At 34.6% G+C, this 16774-nt stretch overlaps 1 protein-coding gene across 1 annotated transcript; it reads left to right on the top strand.

Moving 5' to 3' along the window:
- Window positions 1–13810: 13810 nt before the first annotated feature.
- On the top strand, window positions 13811–15897 carry tnfa (tumor necrosis factor a (TNF superfamily, member 2); the record flags this gene model as incomplete). Its single annotated transcript, XM_079829623.1, has 4 exons — window positions 13811–13987; window positions 14071–14098; window positions 14200–14271; window positions 15458–15897. 4 exons carry the CDS (start codon window positions 13811–13813, stop codon window positions 15895–15897), a joined length of 717 nt encoding a protein of 238 aa, XP_079685749.1.
- Between the last annotated feature and the right edge of the window lie 877 nt (window positions 15898–16774).

The raw sequence follows: 16774 nt of genomic DNA, 5'->3' as shown, positions 1-16774 counted from the left end.
CATTTGTTTTGGTCATGTTTCTGTACTGACCAACTATGGAACAATATTGACACATTTATTAAAGATAATATCCAGCTAGATATATCAGTAAACTTAAAAGACATTCTTTTTGGATACCTTGACTCTTACCACACTAAAAACAAAGCTTGCTTTGTTATACATTTAATTTATTTTTCCTATGGATATAGAATAAAAAAAATTATATCCATAAATGTAAATTCACCTACAACAAACCTTGTTTTTTTTTGTTTTTTTTTAAGAATTTAAAATGTACTGCTATTTCACCTCACTTTGTAATGACTTTAATTTGTACACTTACTGATGTATAAATAATATCTTACTCTCATGGCCTTTTTTTCTATCTTCTCCTTTTTCAATTTTTTTTCTTTCTTTTCTCTTGTATGTTCAGATGACATTGGACATATTGTTGATACATGTTGTGTATTTGTATACAACGTTATATAATGTCATCTCTACTGTTTGCAATCAATAATAATAATAAAACCCTAAAGATCCAGTTCTTATGTGTCTCATTTTATATACTATTAGGTCTGTCTATGAAAGATATACATATTTAGGCTATGATTTACTTCTCAAACAATAGCAATGTTATTGAGTTTGTTGCTAAGCTTTTATTTTTAAGTGAATTGTTCATACTCAAGACTCATAGACTAGTATTTTTAGTATAAATGTCTCAAACATATGCAAGACCAATTCTGCCACATAAGGAAAAAAAAATCACTCAATCACATATGAGATAGTCATAACTATGAAAAAAAGGTTGACAGTATAAGTAAAAATTGTGACATAAAAATCTTATTTATGAAATAAAAGGCTGGAAATATGACATAAAAAGTCAAATTTATGACACTAAGTCATATGTGAGAAAGTCAAAATTATTGGGAAAAAAAGTATTAATTGTGACAAAGTCAATTATGTCATAAATTTGACTTTTTATCTCATAATTATGACTTTTTATTATAAATGATTTACCAAAATACGATTTCTTTGGTAACATATCTAAGGCATTATGATCTAATTTTACAGATTAATTATTTTATTTTTATTTCAAATGTATTATTTTTGTTTTAACGCAGTGCTTACAGTTATGTTTTTAAATAAATAAATACAAATAATCCAAACTGAGCCCAAGTGGACACTTTTAATAACCACAAAAGTTTAAATGCTATGGGAACAAAAAAAAGATAATAAACACAGTCTCTCCCAATTTACTATTTACGCACATAGTATTGTGCAATGTATAAAAAATTCAAGTGTAAAATGACTATCATTGATGACACTTTGAATGATCTTGCAGAGCTAGGAAGCTGTGGTCTGCACATAATTACGACACTAGCAGTATTACATTACTCTTTAGCAGACATTAAGCAGGTATATGTGTATTGGGAGTTGTTGGAAGGTCACCTGTGTAGTGCGTGTGTATGTTTTCCACAGCTATTCAAAATTAACAATTAAAAAAATTCCCAGACCTTGAAGTATTTAGGGAGTGATATGTCATAGTCCCCCACCCACAACCCAACACGAAGATGAGTCAGGAGACAAGGGTAACCCCCAAATCAGAAAGGTAAGTGCAGAAAGAGGAAACCTAGTTTCACCTGTAAAAGACACCCACAACAGGATGTTTCCCCTCAACTGCACTACTGTGAACATCATTGCATCCACTGATTAGTATCACTATGGCAAGCCGTTTTAACATTTAATCCTTAAAACATACTAGTATCTATTTTCATGCTACTAGTATTTATTTTTTAGATACTATATTCCATTAAGGACTAGTACTTATTCATTAGCTAATATGCTTATTCTTTACTAGTGCCTATTTTTAGTGCCTATTCTTTAGATACTAGTACCTTTTTAAAAGATTGTAGTCATTCATTAGATACTAGTTATTATTTTTTAGATACTGCTACTCATTCACAGGCTACCTATTAAATATACACTAGTACTTATTCATTAGTTACTAGAACTTATAATTAGATACTAGTATTTATTTATTAGATACTAGTACCCATTAAAAATCGTACTAGTAAAATAAAAAATCTTACTAGTAACATTTGGAATACATACTAGTATCTAATAAATAGGTAGTATCTTTTGAATAAGTACTATAGTAGCTAATGAATAAGTATCTATTGAATAAGTACTAGTAGCTAATAAATAAGTACTATAGCTAATAAATAAGTACTAGAGGCTAATGAATAAGTACTAGTATCTAAAATACATACTACTCGGAACTGAATAGTTGATATCTGAATGACAGATCCCCATAGAAATCAACGGCAATTTTTTTTAAATGTGTTGCTATAGTAACAAAAGAATAGTTACTAGTCACTATCAAAATAAGTACAAGTATCTACTTAATAGGTACTAGTATCTCATGAATAAGTAGTACCTAATAATACATACTAGTAATTAATGAATAAGTACTAGTATCTAATAAATAAGTACTAGTGCATATTTAACTCTTTCCCTGCCAAACATATACATTTCCGTTATTTGCAAGAAAACGCTTCCCCGCCAAACACAGAAATTTTCCGAATTTCCGTGTTTTCACTGTTATACACTAGGGGGCGCTATTACGTAACTTCTGAATGAGTACAGAATCTCCTGATCAAATCACAGGCGAAGAAGACGGAGAAAAAAAACAAGCGATTGTATGTAAGCAGATGCATATAACATGATCATCAACATTAAACATCATATAAATCAAAACTGCCTAATGTTACTGAATGAAATGTCGACCCAGAACGAGCAATAGGACTCTGCAAGCATTAGGGGTGTTGATGGACCCGATCTACTCCCTCTGTGTTTGATCGTCGCTCTGAATCTGATCTGGATGTAGCCTTTGACAAAAACGTGATTCTCAGCCTTTTGTTCAAAATGTTGCTTTTTTTATGAAACTTACCCATATTTAAGTGTTGATAAAAAAGGAATGCATGAAGCTAGAATAAAACGTTTTTTTTTTTTTATATATTGCATGCTCAGATATTCATACAACAAAATATTCTATGGGCCATTACATTTTTGTGAAAATGATCAAAAACCCTGGCGGTGGCTGGCAACTTTTTTTTTTAACGCTGGTGGGGAAAGAGTTAATAGGTACTAGTATCTAATGAATGAGTGCCACACTGTAAAAAAAAAATCTGTAAAAAAAACGGATAATGTACTGGCAGAAAATTACCGGTACATTTTCCGTTATAGTTACTATTTCCTTCAACTCTAAAACGGAAAGTTCTGTAGATTTACAGTACATTTACTGTACTTTCACAGACAATCCGTATGCAGAAATTTCTATAAAATTATAGCATATAATTGATAGCAAATAAATCAAGAACAATATATACATGACAATTGTTTATTTTTATAATATGTAAACATTCTTAAATGCATTCAATGGGTAAAGTCTATCTATCTATTTCATTTTCAAATGCAATACAATTAAAAAAGAAAGCAGCAAACAAACAGAATACATAGACAGGGTTGCTGCTTGTAATATTAACAATTGCTAAAGACTTATAGTCAATAGTAGAGTGAAAGGTTCCAGTGATCAAAGAAGTCAAGACAAGTACAGACAGAAAGTAATTTTACATCAACTTACCTGAGTGTGAATATTTTAATATTAACATGAGCGAAGTGGAATAAAGAAAGCGTTCAGCGTGATTGTTATTCAAAACGTATGGTTTGTGTATCTGCAGCCTTTCTGAATGACGAATATCTGAAGCAATAGACAGCGGTCTCCTTACACACAGGCGCAGAGTGCATTTGCAAGTTGCCCCAACACGGTAGGCTTTCATCAGCGCTAGTTCTTTGCCGTCGGTTTGGTGTCCTTACCCTAAGAGAACAATAGGAAAAGGGTTAGTTCACTCAAAAGAAAATTCTGTCATTAATTACTCACCCTCACGTCGTTCCAAACCCGTCAGACCTTTCTTCATCTTCGGAACACAGATTAAGATATTTTAGATGAAATCCGAGACCTCTCTGACCCCTCCATAGACAGCTATTTAATGAACACTTTCAAGGTCCAGAAAGTTAGTAATACATTGTTAAAATTGTCCATGTGACTTGTAGGTCAACCTTACTTTTAAGAAGTGACGAGAATACTTTGTGCTCAAAAAAACTAACAAAAATAATGACTTTAACAATTTCTGTCTGGGGCAGTCTTGTATGCTGTCTACATTGGTCAGCTCCTGCGTCAGCATCATGCATGCATCGTGGTGCTCACGTGAACCCCATCGGCCAATGGTAAGCCGGCGTTCTGGTGTAGCGCTGACGTAACTCGGAAGCGCTGTACTGTATTTACTACGTCAACAGCATTCATTTTATGTAGTGCCAGCCCACAAGATCTTCTGATTGGCTGTGGTTATTGATTGACTATCGCATTTGGTGTGGACAGAAAAACAGCTTGTTGCTAGAATCTTATAGCATTTGGTTAGGACATGGTGTTACTTTTTTGATGTCTACTAATTTTCTGGACCTTGAAAGTGGTAGTTGCGTAGGCTGTTAACACAGGGAGAAGCTTGGAACATCATAAGGGTGAGTAATTAATGACTTCCTTTTCCTTTTCTGTATGTTCAGTTAAATGGATAGTTCACCCAAAGATGAAAATTACCCCAGGATTTACTCACCCTCAAGTCATCCTAGGTGTATGACATTCTTCTTTCAGACGAATACAGTCAGAGTTATATTAAAAAATATCCTGGCTCTTCCAAGCTTTACAATGGCAGTGAATGGCAGCCCAAAATGTAAAGCCCAAAACAGCACATCCATCCATTATAAAAGTAATCCACACGGTTCTGGGGGTTAATAAAGGCCTTCTGAAGTGTATTGATGGGTTTGTGTAAGAAAAATATCCATATTTAACATAAATAAAGTAAAAAGTATAAATATCTAGCTTCTGGCAGACCGCCTTCCATATTCAGCTTACGAAGAAAGTGGCGTGATGACGACGGACGTAGCGCAAGCATTTTGAACTTCGAGAGGCATTACACTTTCTGCATAGGTTGAATACGGAAGGCGGTCTGGCAGAGGCTATTTTACTTTATAAAAACATTGTATATAACTTTGTGTTTCCAATGGACTCCATTTGCATGACATGTTAGCTTTTCACTTCAACTACATCTTATGTGGTTTCATTATTTTCAACTTAATAAACAGCAACACAACAAAATGATCTATACACAATTTCATAAAAAATGTGTTGCTTACCTTTGTATGAACTCCAGGATAAGTGTCATCTTCTTCGGGTATTTTGTAGCTCACTGCCACAATGGGGGAGGAGATGTGGTCACTAATAACTTCTTTAATGATAGCAATCTTGAATGCCTATCACCTTAAACAAATAAGATATTACAAAATTAAAATCATTATGATCACTTCAGAAAACCGCTCCAAGCATATAGATATTTAAATCTTCCCTACACAATTAGTTTTTCTACTGTCCATAGAACATTGTGCATAAAAATATTTGAAGGGGTATTTAGCAACCATCTTTTTCTATCAACATGTTTTCTCAGACTTCACATTTAAATGTTTTTTTTCAGACATTTAACATTCATAATGATTAATAAAAACTGTTAATAAAACAAAATACAAAGGGGAAGCACAGTACAGCAACAGTTAAGTCCTGTCAACAGAAAAGAAAACAACAGAAACACTATGAATTAAACTAGGGATCTGGTAAAGAATGACTACAGGTAGAAGTAACTTATACATGTCCGTGTGTTTAAAACAAGACAATAAAAAGTCTAAACATATCTCATCTGACAGAAAAGGTGATGGTGTTTTCCTTTCGCAATGCTAGAAATCCATTGCACTGGATCTTCACGTTACAGTATCTTCACTTGACGTTGCATCTCCATCCCTTTCAAATCAAACAAGTCTGAAAATGGCCTTTCCTTTTCTTGACAATTCCTCTGGTAACTTTTGTACGAAGGCATTAAACTGCTCTAAACACAATACAGGCCTAACGTTACAGCAACTGGTTAATGTTACTACACCTGGATGCTTGAAACGATACACTCAGCACGAAATGAACCGCATCACCGACAAATAAAAGTTAATAAACATTTACAAGTGAAGACACTATAACACGCATACAATCAGGGAAGCTCCACGAGTATGAACTACATCTTTCAATGTGTGACGATATGCATAAAATGATAAATGCGACAGCTCCCGCATTCATTTGCCAGATGACAACTAAATAACGTTACGTAAACAGCGTATTTGACATTTAACAAAATATAATTCTCACTTTCTTACCACAGATGTGTTAGAACTGCTTCCACAAATCCGAAATCCGACTTTTTTCGCGCCGACCAGTTCTTGTTCCCACAATGCAATGCGTAATTCAAAATACGGATAAAGACCTGTAAAACACAAATACGGAAAATTCCTTCAAATTATTACAGATTTTTTTTTACAGTGTAGTATCTAAAAAATAAAAACTAGCATCTAATAAATAACTACTAGTACCTTTTAAAAAGGTACTAGTATCTAAAGAATAGGCACTAGTACCTAAATAATAATAAGCACTAGTAGCTAATGAATAAGTACTAGTCCTTAATGGAATATGTACTAAAAATGTATCGAAAAAATAAGCATGAAAATAGATACTAGTACGTTTTAAGGATTAAATGTTAAAAAGGCTTGCCATAGTAGAACTTTACGTGAAGTCTTGATCACATGATAGAATCATACAAGTACAGTACCGTTTAAAACTTTCCATTTAAGTATCCTGAAATAAATGTATCACAGTTTCTACACAAATATTTAGCAGCAAAACTGTTTTCAACATTGATAAAAATATGAAATATTTCTTGAGCAGCAAATCATCGATTTTTGAAGGATCATGTGACACTGAAGACTGGTGTAAAGGTGCTGATAATTAAGCTTTGACAGTAATAAATAAATCTTAAAATATATTCAAATAGAAATCAGTTGTTTTAGATTGTAAAAATATTTCACCAAATTATTGTTTTTACTGCACTTTTAATCAAATAAATGCAGCCTTTAGTCAGCAGAGATTTGTTAAAACAATCTTTTGAACAGTATAGAGTACATATTAGTATATAAGCAATAATAAAAAGCATCAAGGCACTTGCAAATGTTTGAATGACATATAATAAAATATAACACTAATTGACTTGAATTATGAACAGTATCTTTTGTTTTATCAATTTAAAACCAGTAGTGCAATGTTTCTTTAGAATAATGTCCACATGGTTTAATATTTTGTGTAATGCATGATCAATGATTTCCACAAATACCTGTTAGATCAGCATGCAAGCTTTAGGCAAGCTTAGTTTGAGAGGAAGTTTTGCTATTGTACAAGATTATGAGATTAGTCAGATGAGTTTTAGATTACTCAGATGTCTGAATTCCCCTCATCTTTCAACACCCCATCATTGTCCAAGTGTCAGACTCTGCCAATGAATATGTGGGAGTCACATTAAGAGATGTCAGTTTATCCCATGATGCTGCAAATGGAGGAAGCTGGGGGTCACATTGTGTTGTCACACCAAACATGGCTTATTTCATGAAAGATGCTGTAATGTCATTATTCCAGGGATGAGCATATTTGTTGTGCACCTCTTGATATGGCATCCCATGACCAAACTTTTTATGCTGTATTTTAATTCCCCAGTTTCACTTTCTTTAAGGAGGCTAACAATATTTTTTAATGTCATAATTGGGGAGGAGGTAATTTCAGGGGAATCTTTTGTGTACAATCACAAGTATCATGTTTATTGTAAATGCTGTTGCCTGAGATAGCCTTAGATACTTTTAAATGCTGATATCTCAACAGAGAGATCAAATTAAATGATTACACGCACCTATCAATATTTCTATAAAGTCCTAAATCAAACTTATGTGACCCAGGCTGAAAGAAGAACTGTTTTTCAGTTCAGTACTTATTCTGAAATGTGACCGCAGAGTTTCAGTACACTATTTTTAAACGTCCTACTTTTAAGTAGCCTACGTATCTTTCACATCTTTACACCCGCTCATGCGGTGTGCTGAAAACTTGCATCATTTAGCCCATCAGAATCAAAAAAGTGGAAATGAAAAAAAAAAAAAAAATTCTCGATACAAAGTTATTGGTATGTGGCATACCACCGTTTCCCCATACAATTACACCCACGTACACCATTCACTAAAAAAAAAGATTTTTTTGAGGCTCTTAAACTATTTATTTTGATTTAACACCATTGTATCAGGTTTCTGATTGCTTCATGTTAAATTGACTTGAAACGTTTACTCTTTGACTTCACTTGATGTTTTCATTTTGAAATAATGTTTCAACCAAGTAACCCAATCGAACAGAACTTTCACTTCCCATCATGCTTTGCACGGGGGCTTGAGTAAAACTGTTATTTTATGCATTTTTTAGCAAGATGAGAAAATGGAGATGTTTAATGGAATCCTATTTTGCGCCTTTTTACAAGACGTAAAATAAGTCTCTGATGTCCCCAGAGTGTGTATGGGAAGTTTTAGCTCAAAATACCCCACAGAATTTTTTTTTATAGCATGTTAAAATTTTCACTTATTGAGGGTGAGCAAAAACCATAGACTGTAAAACTGTGGACGTAGAGCATATTTGAAGCCCAAAGTGGGCGGATCCGGCTGTCACCATCTTGGCATCGCGTCACTGCGTGCCACTCCCAGATGACAGAAAATGGGCAAAGAGGCGGGACATGGGTGGAGTTATGGCTATTAATACGGAAGTGACTTAAACTGCAATTCATCGACTGGCCACTAGGGAGCAGAATCTCATTGAGCCCCATGTTAAAATGGCCAACTTTACAGCAGAAAAAAACATGTTTACAGCCTGGTACGAATTGTGGTTTTGGTCTCTGGGGTCACGGAAAACCCGCGTGGTTTTTTTAAAATAGCAAATCACGCGCCGAGGACGTCCGCTTTGATATAAAACCCGCATCGGAAACGCGTCTTTTCCTTGACCCCAAAGTGCACCTTATAAGAATAATGTTATATAATATTGAGGAAATACAGAAATGATTTAGAAACGCACAACAGCAGCTACATATAGAAAATACCACAAAAAAAAAAAAATTTCACACCATCGTTTTGGCGCCCGCCCCTGTGCGCCGCATATATCGCCTACCCACTTTTTGCGCCACTGATTGAATCATGTTCAGCCAAAGAGCTATGAACAAACATTTGGTTTCTTTATAATTTCCATGTAGGCTACACACTGATCAGGCATAACATTATGACAGGTGAAGTAAATATCACTGATAATCTCTTCATCACGGCACCTGTTAGTGGGTGAGATATATTAGGCAGCAAAAGTGAACATTTTTGTCCTCAAAGTTGAAGTGTTATTAGCAGGAAAAATGGGCAAGCATAAGGATTTGAGTGAGTTTGACAAGGGCCATATTGTGTTGGCTAGACGGCTGGGTCAGAGCATCTCCAAAACTGCAGCTCTTGTGGGGTGTTCCCGGTCTGCAGTGGTCAGTATCTATCAAAAGTGGTCCAAGGTAGTTGTGAACCGGTGACAGGGTCATGGTCGGCCAAGGATCATTGATGCACGTGGGGAGTGAAGGCTGGCCCGTGTGGTCCGATCAGAACAGACGAGCGACTGTAGCTCAAATTGCTCAAGAAGTTAATGCTGGTTCTGATAGAAAGGTGTCAGAATACACAGTGCATCGCAGTTTGTCACATATCTGATTTTAGACATTGTTCTGTTTTTTATAAGTTATAAGTCCGAAATGACAAGGAAGCAGCCTCACGCAATGCAAAGTCTATGGAGAGCGTTTGATTGTCCCCCCCCCCCCCCCCCAGTGGGCGTGGTCTTCAGATTATAACGTGTGTCGCTGTGTCTCTATGGGGCTGCATAGCCGCAGACCAGTCAGGGTGCCAATGCTGACCCCTGTCCACCGCCGTGAGCATCAGAACTAGACCACGGAGCAATGGAAGAAGGTGGCCTGGTCTGATGAATCACGTTTTCTTTTACATCACGTGGATGGCCGGGTGCATTTGCATGTTTTTTTAATACAATGTATACTTTTTTTTGCATACTATAGTATAGGGAAATATCTGGTTTCGGAAGCAGCATTTGTCTTTGTTTTGTTTGATATTACATGATGTTCCATACTACAGAGCCCTTTAAGGGACATGGTGAAGAAAAAAAGAGATGAGAGGAAACATTATTTGTCAATGCTTTTGCGTTCTCTATCAAAATATTTTGCATTCCCCAAAAAACTGCTTTCACTCGCAAAATTTTTACGTTTCCAGAGAAATTTTAAACATTGAAATATATATTTCTCTACATCTCAAATGTTTTCCCATCACCATGTCCATTTAGGGGCTCCGTATTTGACTGTTTTGTTCTTGTTTTGTACGCTACTTGTAGGTTCTTTGCTTTTTTTGTTGTAAGAGTTTGACATTATAAATCATGTATTCAGTATTTATTAGATATCAAAATCCTCCACTTGATTATTTTTTATCTCCACTTAGCTTGAGTTTTCATTTGGGTACAAAATGTTGTACATTTATAGTAATCATACAGAATCATCTGCAATTTTAATTAAATAAATATGTGCCCAGCGTTCCAGCGATTATGAGTAAACGCTGCTTCGTCTGAAAGCACTGCAAGTTTGAGTCGCTTATAATGTGCGTTTGAAAAAGCAACACGTGTCAAACATCTTCACAAACTAGTAATATGTTGTCCAACAAAATACGTTTCATAACACGTTTTAACTCGCTTCATATCGTCAGTCGAGTGTTTGTGAGCTGATGTGGCTTCTCTTCACAAAATGAGGCAGACAATCAGAACAGCATACTTTATTATTATGAAAATACCCGAGAAGGCTTGAAGAAATCAAATGCACCATATCTTGATGCAGTCGTGTTTATTGTCGTCATATTTAATCAAAGCGTTTCTATCTTCTTTGTATTCAGCTCTGCTAACTTACACAGCGCTAGCTTCACCATAGACAGTAAAAGAAATGGACACAGCGACCCCATAGACTTCACGGAGAAAAAGTGAAGTCAAGTAGAAGCACTCACTTCCTGACGGCTGAGCGTACTGCGCAGCCTCAGACTGAGCTTGACAACGTAGATGTGATGTGAGCAACTTATCCGACAGTGGTACGTCTTCTAGTAGTTGTGAAAAGTGAAATCTGAATCACGTTGTTGAAATATTTTGTCCCGTTGCTTTTGGCTCTCTATCGGCTTCTCCCCATGCTTCTCCCTTAACTTTATCGGACTTTATGCCTCCACGTCCCCCCAATTGCCTCATAGACACTAAAAGATTGCCTGCGAGCTTCTCCTCCTGTCTATACGGTAATTTCTGCGCAGCGAGAGTCGCGTGGTTATGACGCAATCGTTAGCCTATTTTTTTTACAAAAACGGCTTCTACGGGTCGATAGTGTAAGATACAAGGTAATGGAGCCTTTTATAGATTGTCGTGTTTCTTTAGAAATAAACAATGGACAAATTGAGTCTTTAAATGCTTCAGATGCAAAGTTATTTGCTGTCAAAGTGACACCAAAATGAATGGGAGTCAATGGGATGCTAACAGCAGGTGATGGCTTGGTTAGCAATGGCCGCCCCTATAGAATGTACGCTTTGGATTACACACACATTACATTAGATTAGGGATTTCCTGAAAGCTATTACTTTCTGAGGGAAATGTGGAGTTTCTGCTCGAGGGCGCCCTCTGGCTTCCAGTATGAATGAAACTTTTTGGTAACAAATAATACTTCTCTCTAAATAAATTTATATGACAATCCATGTTTTTCTTCAATGTACAGGAGATTTTATCCCCACGGTGGATGCAAAAGAGGCTCATATTTCATATTAAAGACATAGACTTTAAAAAATTGATATCACAGATAAAAAGCACTGATTTTTATAATAATAATATACAATTTTTTTTTACTATAAATCCTAAGACCTTTCTAATGATTTTTAGTCATAGGCTGTCTGCATATTAACAGGTACCCAGCAGTTTTTTTGTAAAAAGTATTTTGTAAAATATAAATATTATTATTAATTATTATATTGTTATATTTATTCTTAAATACTCTTTTTGTTATTGTAATAGTAATATTAATGTTATTGTAATAGTAATATTAATGTTTTTGTAATAGTAATATTAATGTTTTTGTAATAGTAATATTTCTTATTTTGTTAAATATTTGTATTTAGCAATAATAATAATAATCATAATTATTATTTGTCATATTAATATATAAACACAATGTTATATACACACTTTTCATTTGTAAAAATTAAAAATAAAATAAAAATCACATTTTAAATCGCAATCGCAATTTTAACCAGAATATTTGCAATTAGATATTTTCCCCTAATCGTGCAGCCCTAAATTAAATTAATTGTAGTAACCACATGATTTATTTATTTGCATAACATACTGTATGTTTATTATGATCTTATTGTTATGATATTTAACTTTCATTAAAACTTTTCAACAAACAGAAAAATCCATTCTAAACTTTTTGATTTATTCTTAGTAAGACGTTCTCTCACTTGTCATCAGATTTTTGTAGAATATGTGATTAATAAATATGACTAAGAATATGATTATTTTGAATGATTTATTAAAGGGCGTAATTTATTTAAAATCAAACTGTCCATAGTTTGGTTGAATAATTACAGAGACATTAAATAACAGAATAATTATTACTGAATTACTGTATATCAATTTATGAATTATGTAGTGATACATTATGTATCCTGATTAAACGATTGGACTCGGTTAGCCTGAATAATGAAGATGTTTAAAATGTACATTTCATTCATGGAATTATTAAACAATACCGTCATAATTTATAATTAAATATTATTTTGATATTCAGGTGAAAATATACAATTAGTCAAAACGTCATAACAATAAGATCATAATAAATATACAGTATGTTATGTAAATACATAAATCATGTGGTTACACTTAATTTAATGTTAAACTGTAATTAAGTACTATAAGTGAGTAATATTAATTAACTACATGTACTTACTGTAATTTTTAATATATAGTTATATTTATGTAACAAAGACACTATATATATTAAAATATTGTTGGTTTAACTTAAAAAAGTAAGTAACCTGGTTGCCTTAATTTTGAGTTCATTGAATTTGAGTTAATACAATGAAGGATTGATAAATAGAAACTCAAAAATATTATTGTATCTGAACCACATAATTTTTTTTGTTGATAAATCTTGAAAATAGCACAATTTGGCATGTTTCACTGCATTATAACAAATAAAACACACAATTACGCAATATGCTTACAAAATCTTTTAATAATATTTGAATGAAGGGTGATGTCGATTCTCAAAAATGTTAATTGTATTAACTCAAACTCAAAATTTTAAGGCAACCAGGTTACTTGGTTTTACTTTTTTTTTTTTTTTTTTTTTTTTTTTACAGTGTATATATATTATTATTATTATTTTTATAAATGTAAATTTATACACATGCATGATGTCGCACAACCTTATTTTTTAGTGAATTCCCTCCAGAAGTCTAAGTGGGTGTGTGTGTGTAACTCATGGTTTCCCCCTCCATCTCTACCACTTTTCTCCTCTGACATCACTGGAGTTTCCCTTGGTCCAAGCTTTAAAAAGAATGAAGAGCTAGTATATTCTGAACACAACAGTGACAGACCAGCCAAGCAAAGTGATAGAAGTGATAAACTGCGCTGAGGAGACTTTACAGAACATTTTAAAACGCACATTGACAGCGCCTGCATTTGTACAAAGTTTGACTTGAGCTTTCGGAGAACTAACTCACAGCGATGATGGAGCATGACAGTCAGGTGTTGTTGGATCTTGAAGAAGGAACGCTGCCCTTACCGAAGGTGATGGTGTCGAGAAGGAAGGCCGACTCTTCAAAGTCAGGCGTATGGCGGGTGTGTGGGGTTTTGCTGGCTGTGGCCCTGTGTGCTGCCGCTGCTGTCTGCTTCACGCTCGACAAGGTCAGAATCCTGATCCGCACACATAACATTAACATAACTGCATTATTAGATGTGTAATCATGTGTCTCTTGTTCTCTCTATAGTCTCAGAGTAATCAGGAAAGTGGAACTGGTGAGTTTCAGATCCCCTTTTGTTCCATTCACACCAGCTTATTATATTTTCGGTGAAACTAAAGAATGTTATATAATTAATTTTGTGTCTCTCTACATCAGGGCTCAGTCTTAAAACGAGAGATCATTTATCACAAGCAAATTTCACTTCCAAGGCTGCCATCCATTTAACAGGTAAGCTTGATTCCAAAGTGCTAAATGAGCTGTAAATAAACACTAAAACGTCTTGCACACCAGATGTGCTATTTTATTATTACAGAATGCATTAAAAGTTTCAACAATTGTGCATTGTATTATACATTTTAAGTACTTTTTGAAGCCATATGAAGTCTGTGGTCTGGACAATACACTCTAAAAAATGGTGCTATATAGCACTAAAAGTGGTTCTTTGGCTCGTAATTATAGGGGAACCACTATGGTGCTTCAGTGGTTCTTTGGGATGACTGAGGTGCTATATAGCACCACTACCGTATACAGAACCTGTTAAGATATGGTGCTATATAGCACCAAAAGTGGTTCCTCTATGATTACGAGCCAAGAACCACTTTTAGTGCCATATAGCACCTTTTTTATTTTGTGTAATCTTGAATCATTTGTAGGATACACAGATTATGTGTTAGGTTTGTATTTCACTCCTATAGATTTTTTTTTCTTAGACCAGTGGCTTGCAACTAAAAAAATTGGTTGCAGGCCTGTTCTGATAGGGCAGGGATAGCATGCCTCCCATATCTTTTGATGTTAAAGTCAAAAGGCAAAGTCAAACTCATATTGTTTGTCAGACAAAACAAGCAAAGCGCTGCGCTGAGGAGAGTTTACAGAACCTTTTAAAAAAGCACATTGACAGCTGTTGGTAACGAACACATATAAACATGCTCTTACCTTTTAAATGCTCTCACCTTTTAAAACCATAAAACTATACATAGTAAAAGAAAATATTACCATGACTACAGTGGCCTATATACAGTTTCACTTAAAAGATAAACAGGCTATAATTTGTGCATTTTGTGTGTTGGCTGTCAAGAGCATATTGAAATTTCGAGACGTTTAAAAAAAATACTCATTTAATTCAGTTTAATTTGAAGAAAAATGTTGTTCAGTGTGTTAACATTAATTAAGGCATCAATTTAATGTGTCCCTTAACAATTGTTTTATTAATCTGGTTAATCTATAAGTATACTAGCCTATTGTTCATTGTTAATTCATGTTTGTTCATATTATCAAAATGTATTAGTAGCATATGCTATATTTATAAATTGTTTTAACCAAGCAATTATGGTAGGCTACTTTGTTGGGTTTCCACTTGATGTCCAATGTAAAATCTGCATCCGATTTATTCCTTTTTTTTTGTACTCTCTTCTAGGTGGATATGACGCTAAACACCCTACAAAAACCCTAGATTGGAAAGTAGACCAGGACCAGGCTTTCTCTTCAGGCGGCTTGGAATTAAAAGAAAGTGAGATCATCATTCCTTATGACGGCATTTACTTCGTCTACAGCCAGGTCTCTTTCCACATCATCTGCACGTCTGACAGGACTGAGGACCATGACATTGTGCATATGAACCACGCGGTGTGGCGCTTCTCCGAATCCTATGGAGGCTACAAGCCGCTATTCAGCGCTATCCGTTCCGCCTGCGTGGACATGTCTGACACTGACGATCTGTCGTACAACACAATTTATCTCGGTGCGGCCTTCCAATTATTAAGAGGAGACAAACTGCGCACCGACACGACACCAGTACTCCTGCCCCGTGTCGAAAATGAAAACGGAAAGACCTTCTTTGGGGTGTTTGCTCTATGAACATAGATGGGCGTCAAGCAAAACTTGAAAAGTAGGGTAAGAATGGAAACCTGTGGAGAGGAAAGCAAGAAACTGAGCAAAAAAAAATGACTCCTAGTCAATGTTTTATATTAAAACAGGTCAAAACTCTAACTCTATGAAACTTATGGATCAGAGGAATCCAGATATGATTTTATGTTGGTAAAAACATGGGCAACCCAAGTTATTTATATATATATATATATATTTTGTTGTTGTTAAGATGTTAATATTATGGGCATTTATTTATTTAACTATTTATTTACCTATTTATTAAAAGAATGAAGAACTACTGTACTGCTATTGTAATGAAATGCAAACATTTAATAAACCTAAAACCAAACAAACTCTAAGCATGTAATCTAGGCTAATCCATATAAAATCAATCTACTGAAATTATGTTGTGTAATTTGCAGTTTTCCATTTTTTCCTTTGGAAAACAAACAGATGATAATCAGTTTTGTCTTTGGCTCTGATATTAGGCTATGGAGAGCAAAAGGATGAAACGTTGGTTGTGTAGAGGAAACATTGGATATGATGACATTTCTCAGCAAAACAAGGCCAAACAAACTTTTAAATGTTCCAGTTCGCTAGATATTTGTATTCAAATATAGAAAGCAGGGTCCTAGGAAAATAGCATTTCGCTAGTGCATTTGAAACCCCCTCTGCAAGCGTGTTTACGCCGACACTGTTTCCTTATCAGAGTCTGTGGTTTCAGTGAGGGGAAACTCCCTTGTATGCACCATAATGTCAGGTTCACATAGAGTGGGCCTTTTCATGGTTACTCCAAGCCTCTCTGTGAATCGATTTAACCAACTATGGCCAAGGAACAGAAAAAACATTTGGCTTCATGTGGGTT

This window comes from Gobio gobio (genome assembly GCF_949357685.1).
Source record: "Gobio gobio genome assembly, chromosome: 11".
Classification (NCBI taxonomy): Eukaryota; Metazoa; Chordata; class Actinopteri; order Cypriniformes; family Gobionidae; genus Gobio; species Gobio gobio.
The sequence above is the reverse complement of the archived record's forward strand: the minus strand, read 5'-3'. Positions and strand labels throughout refer to the sequence as shown.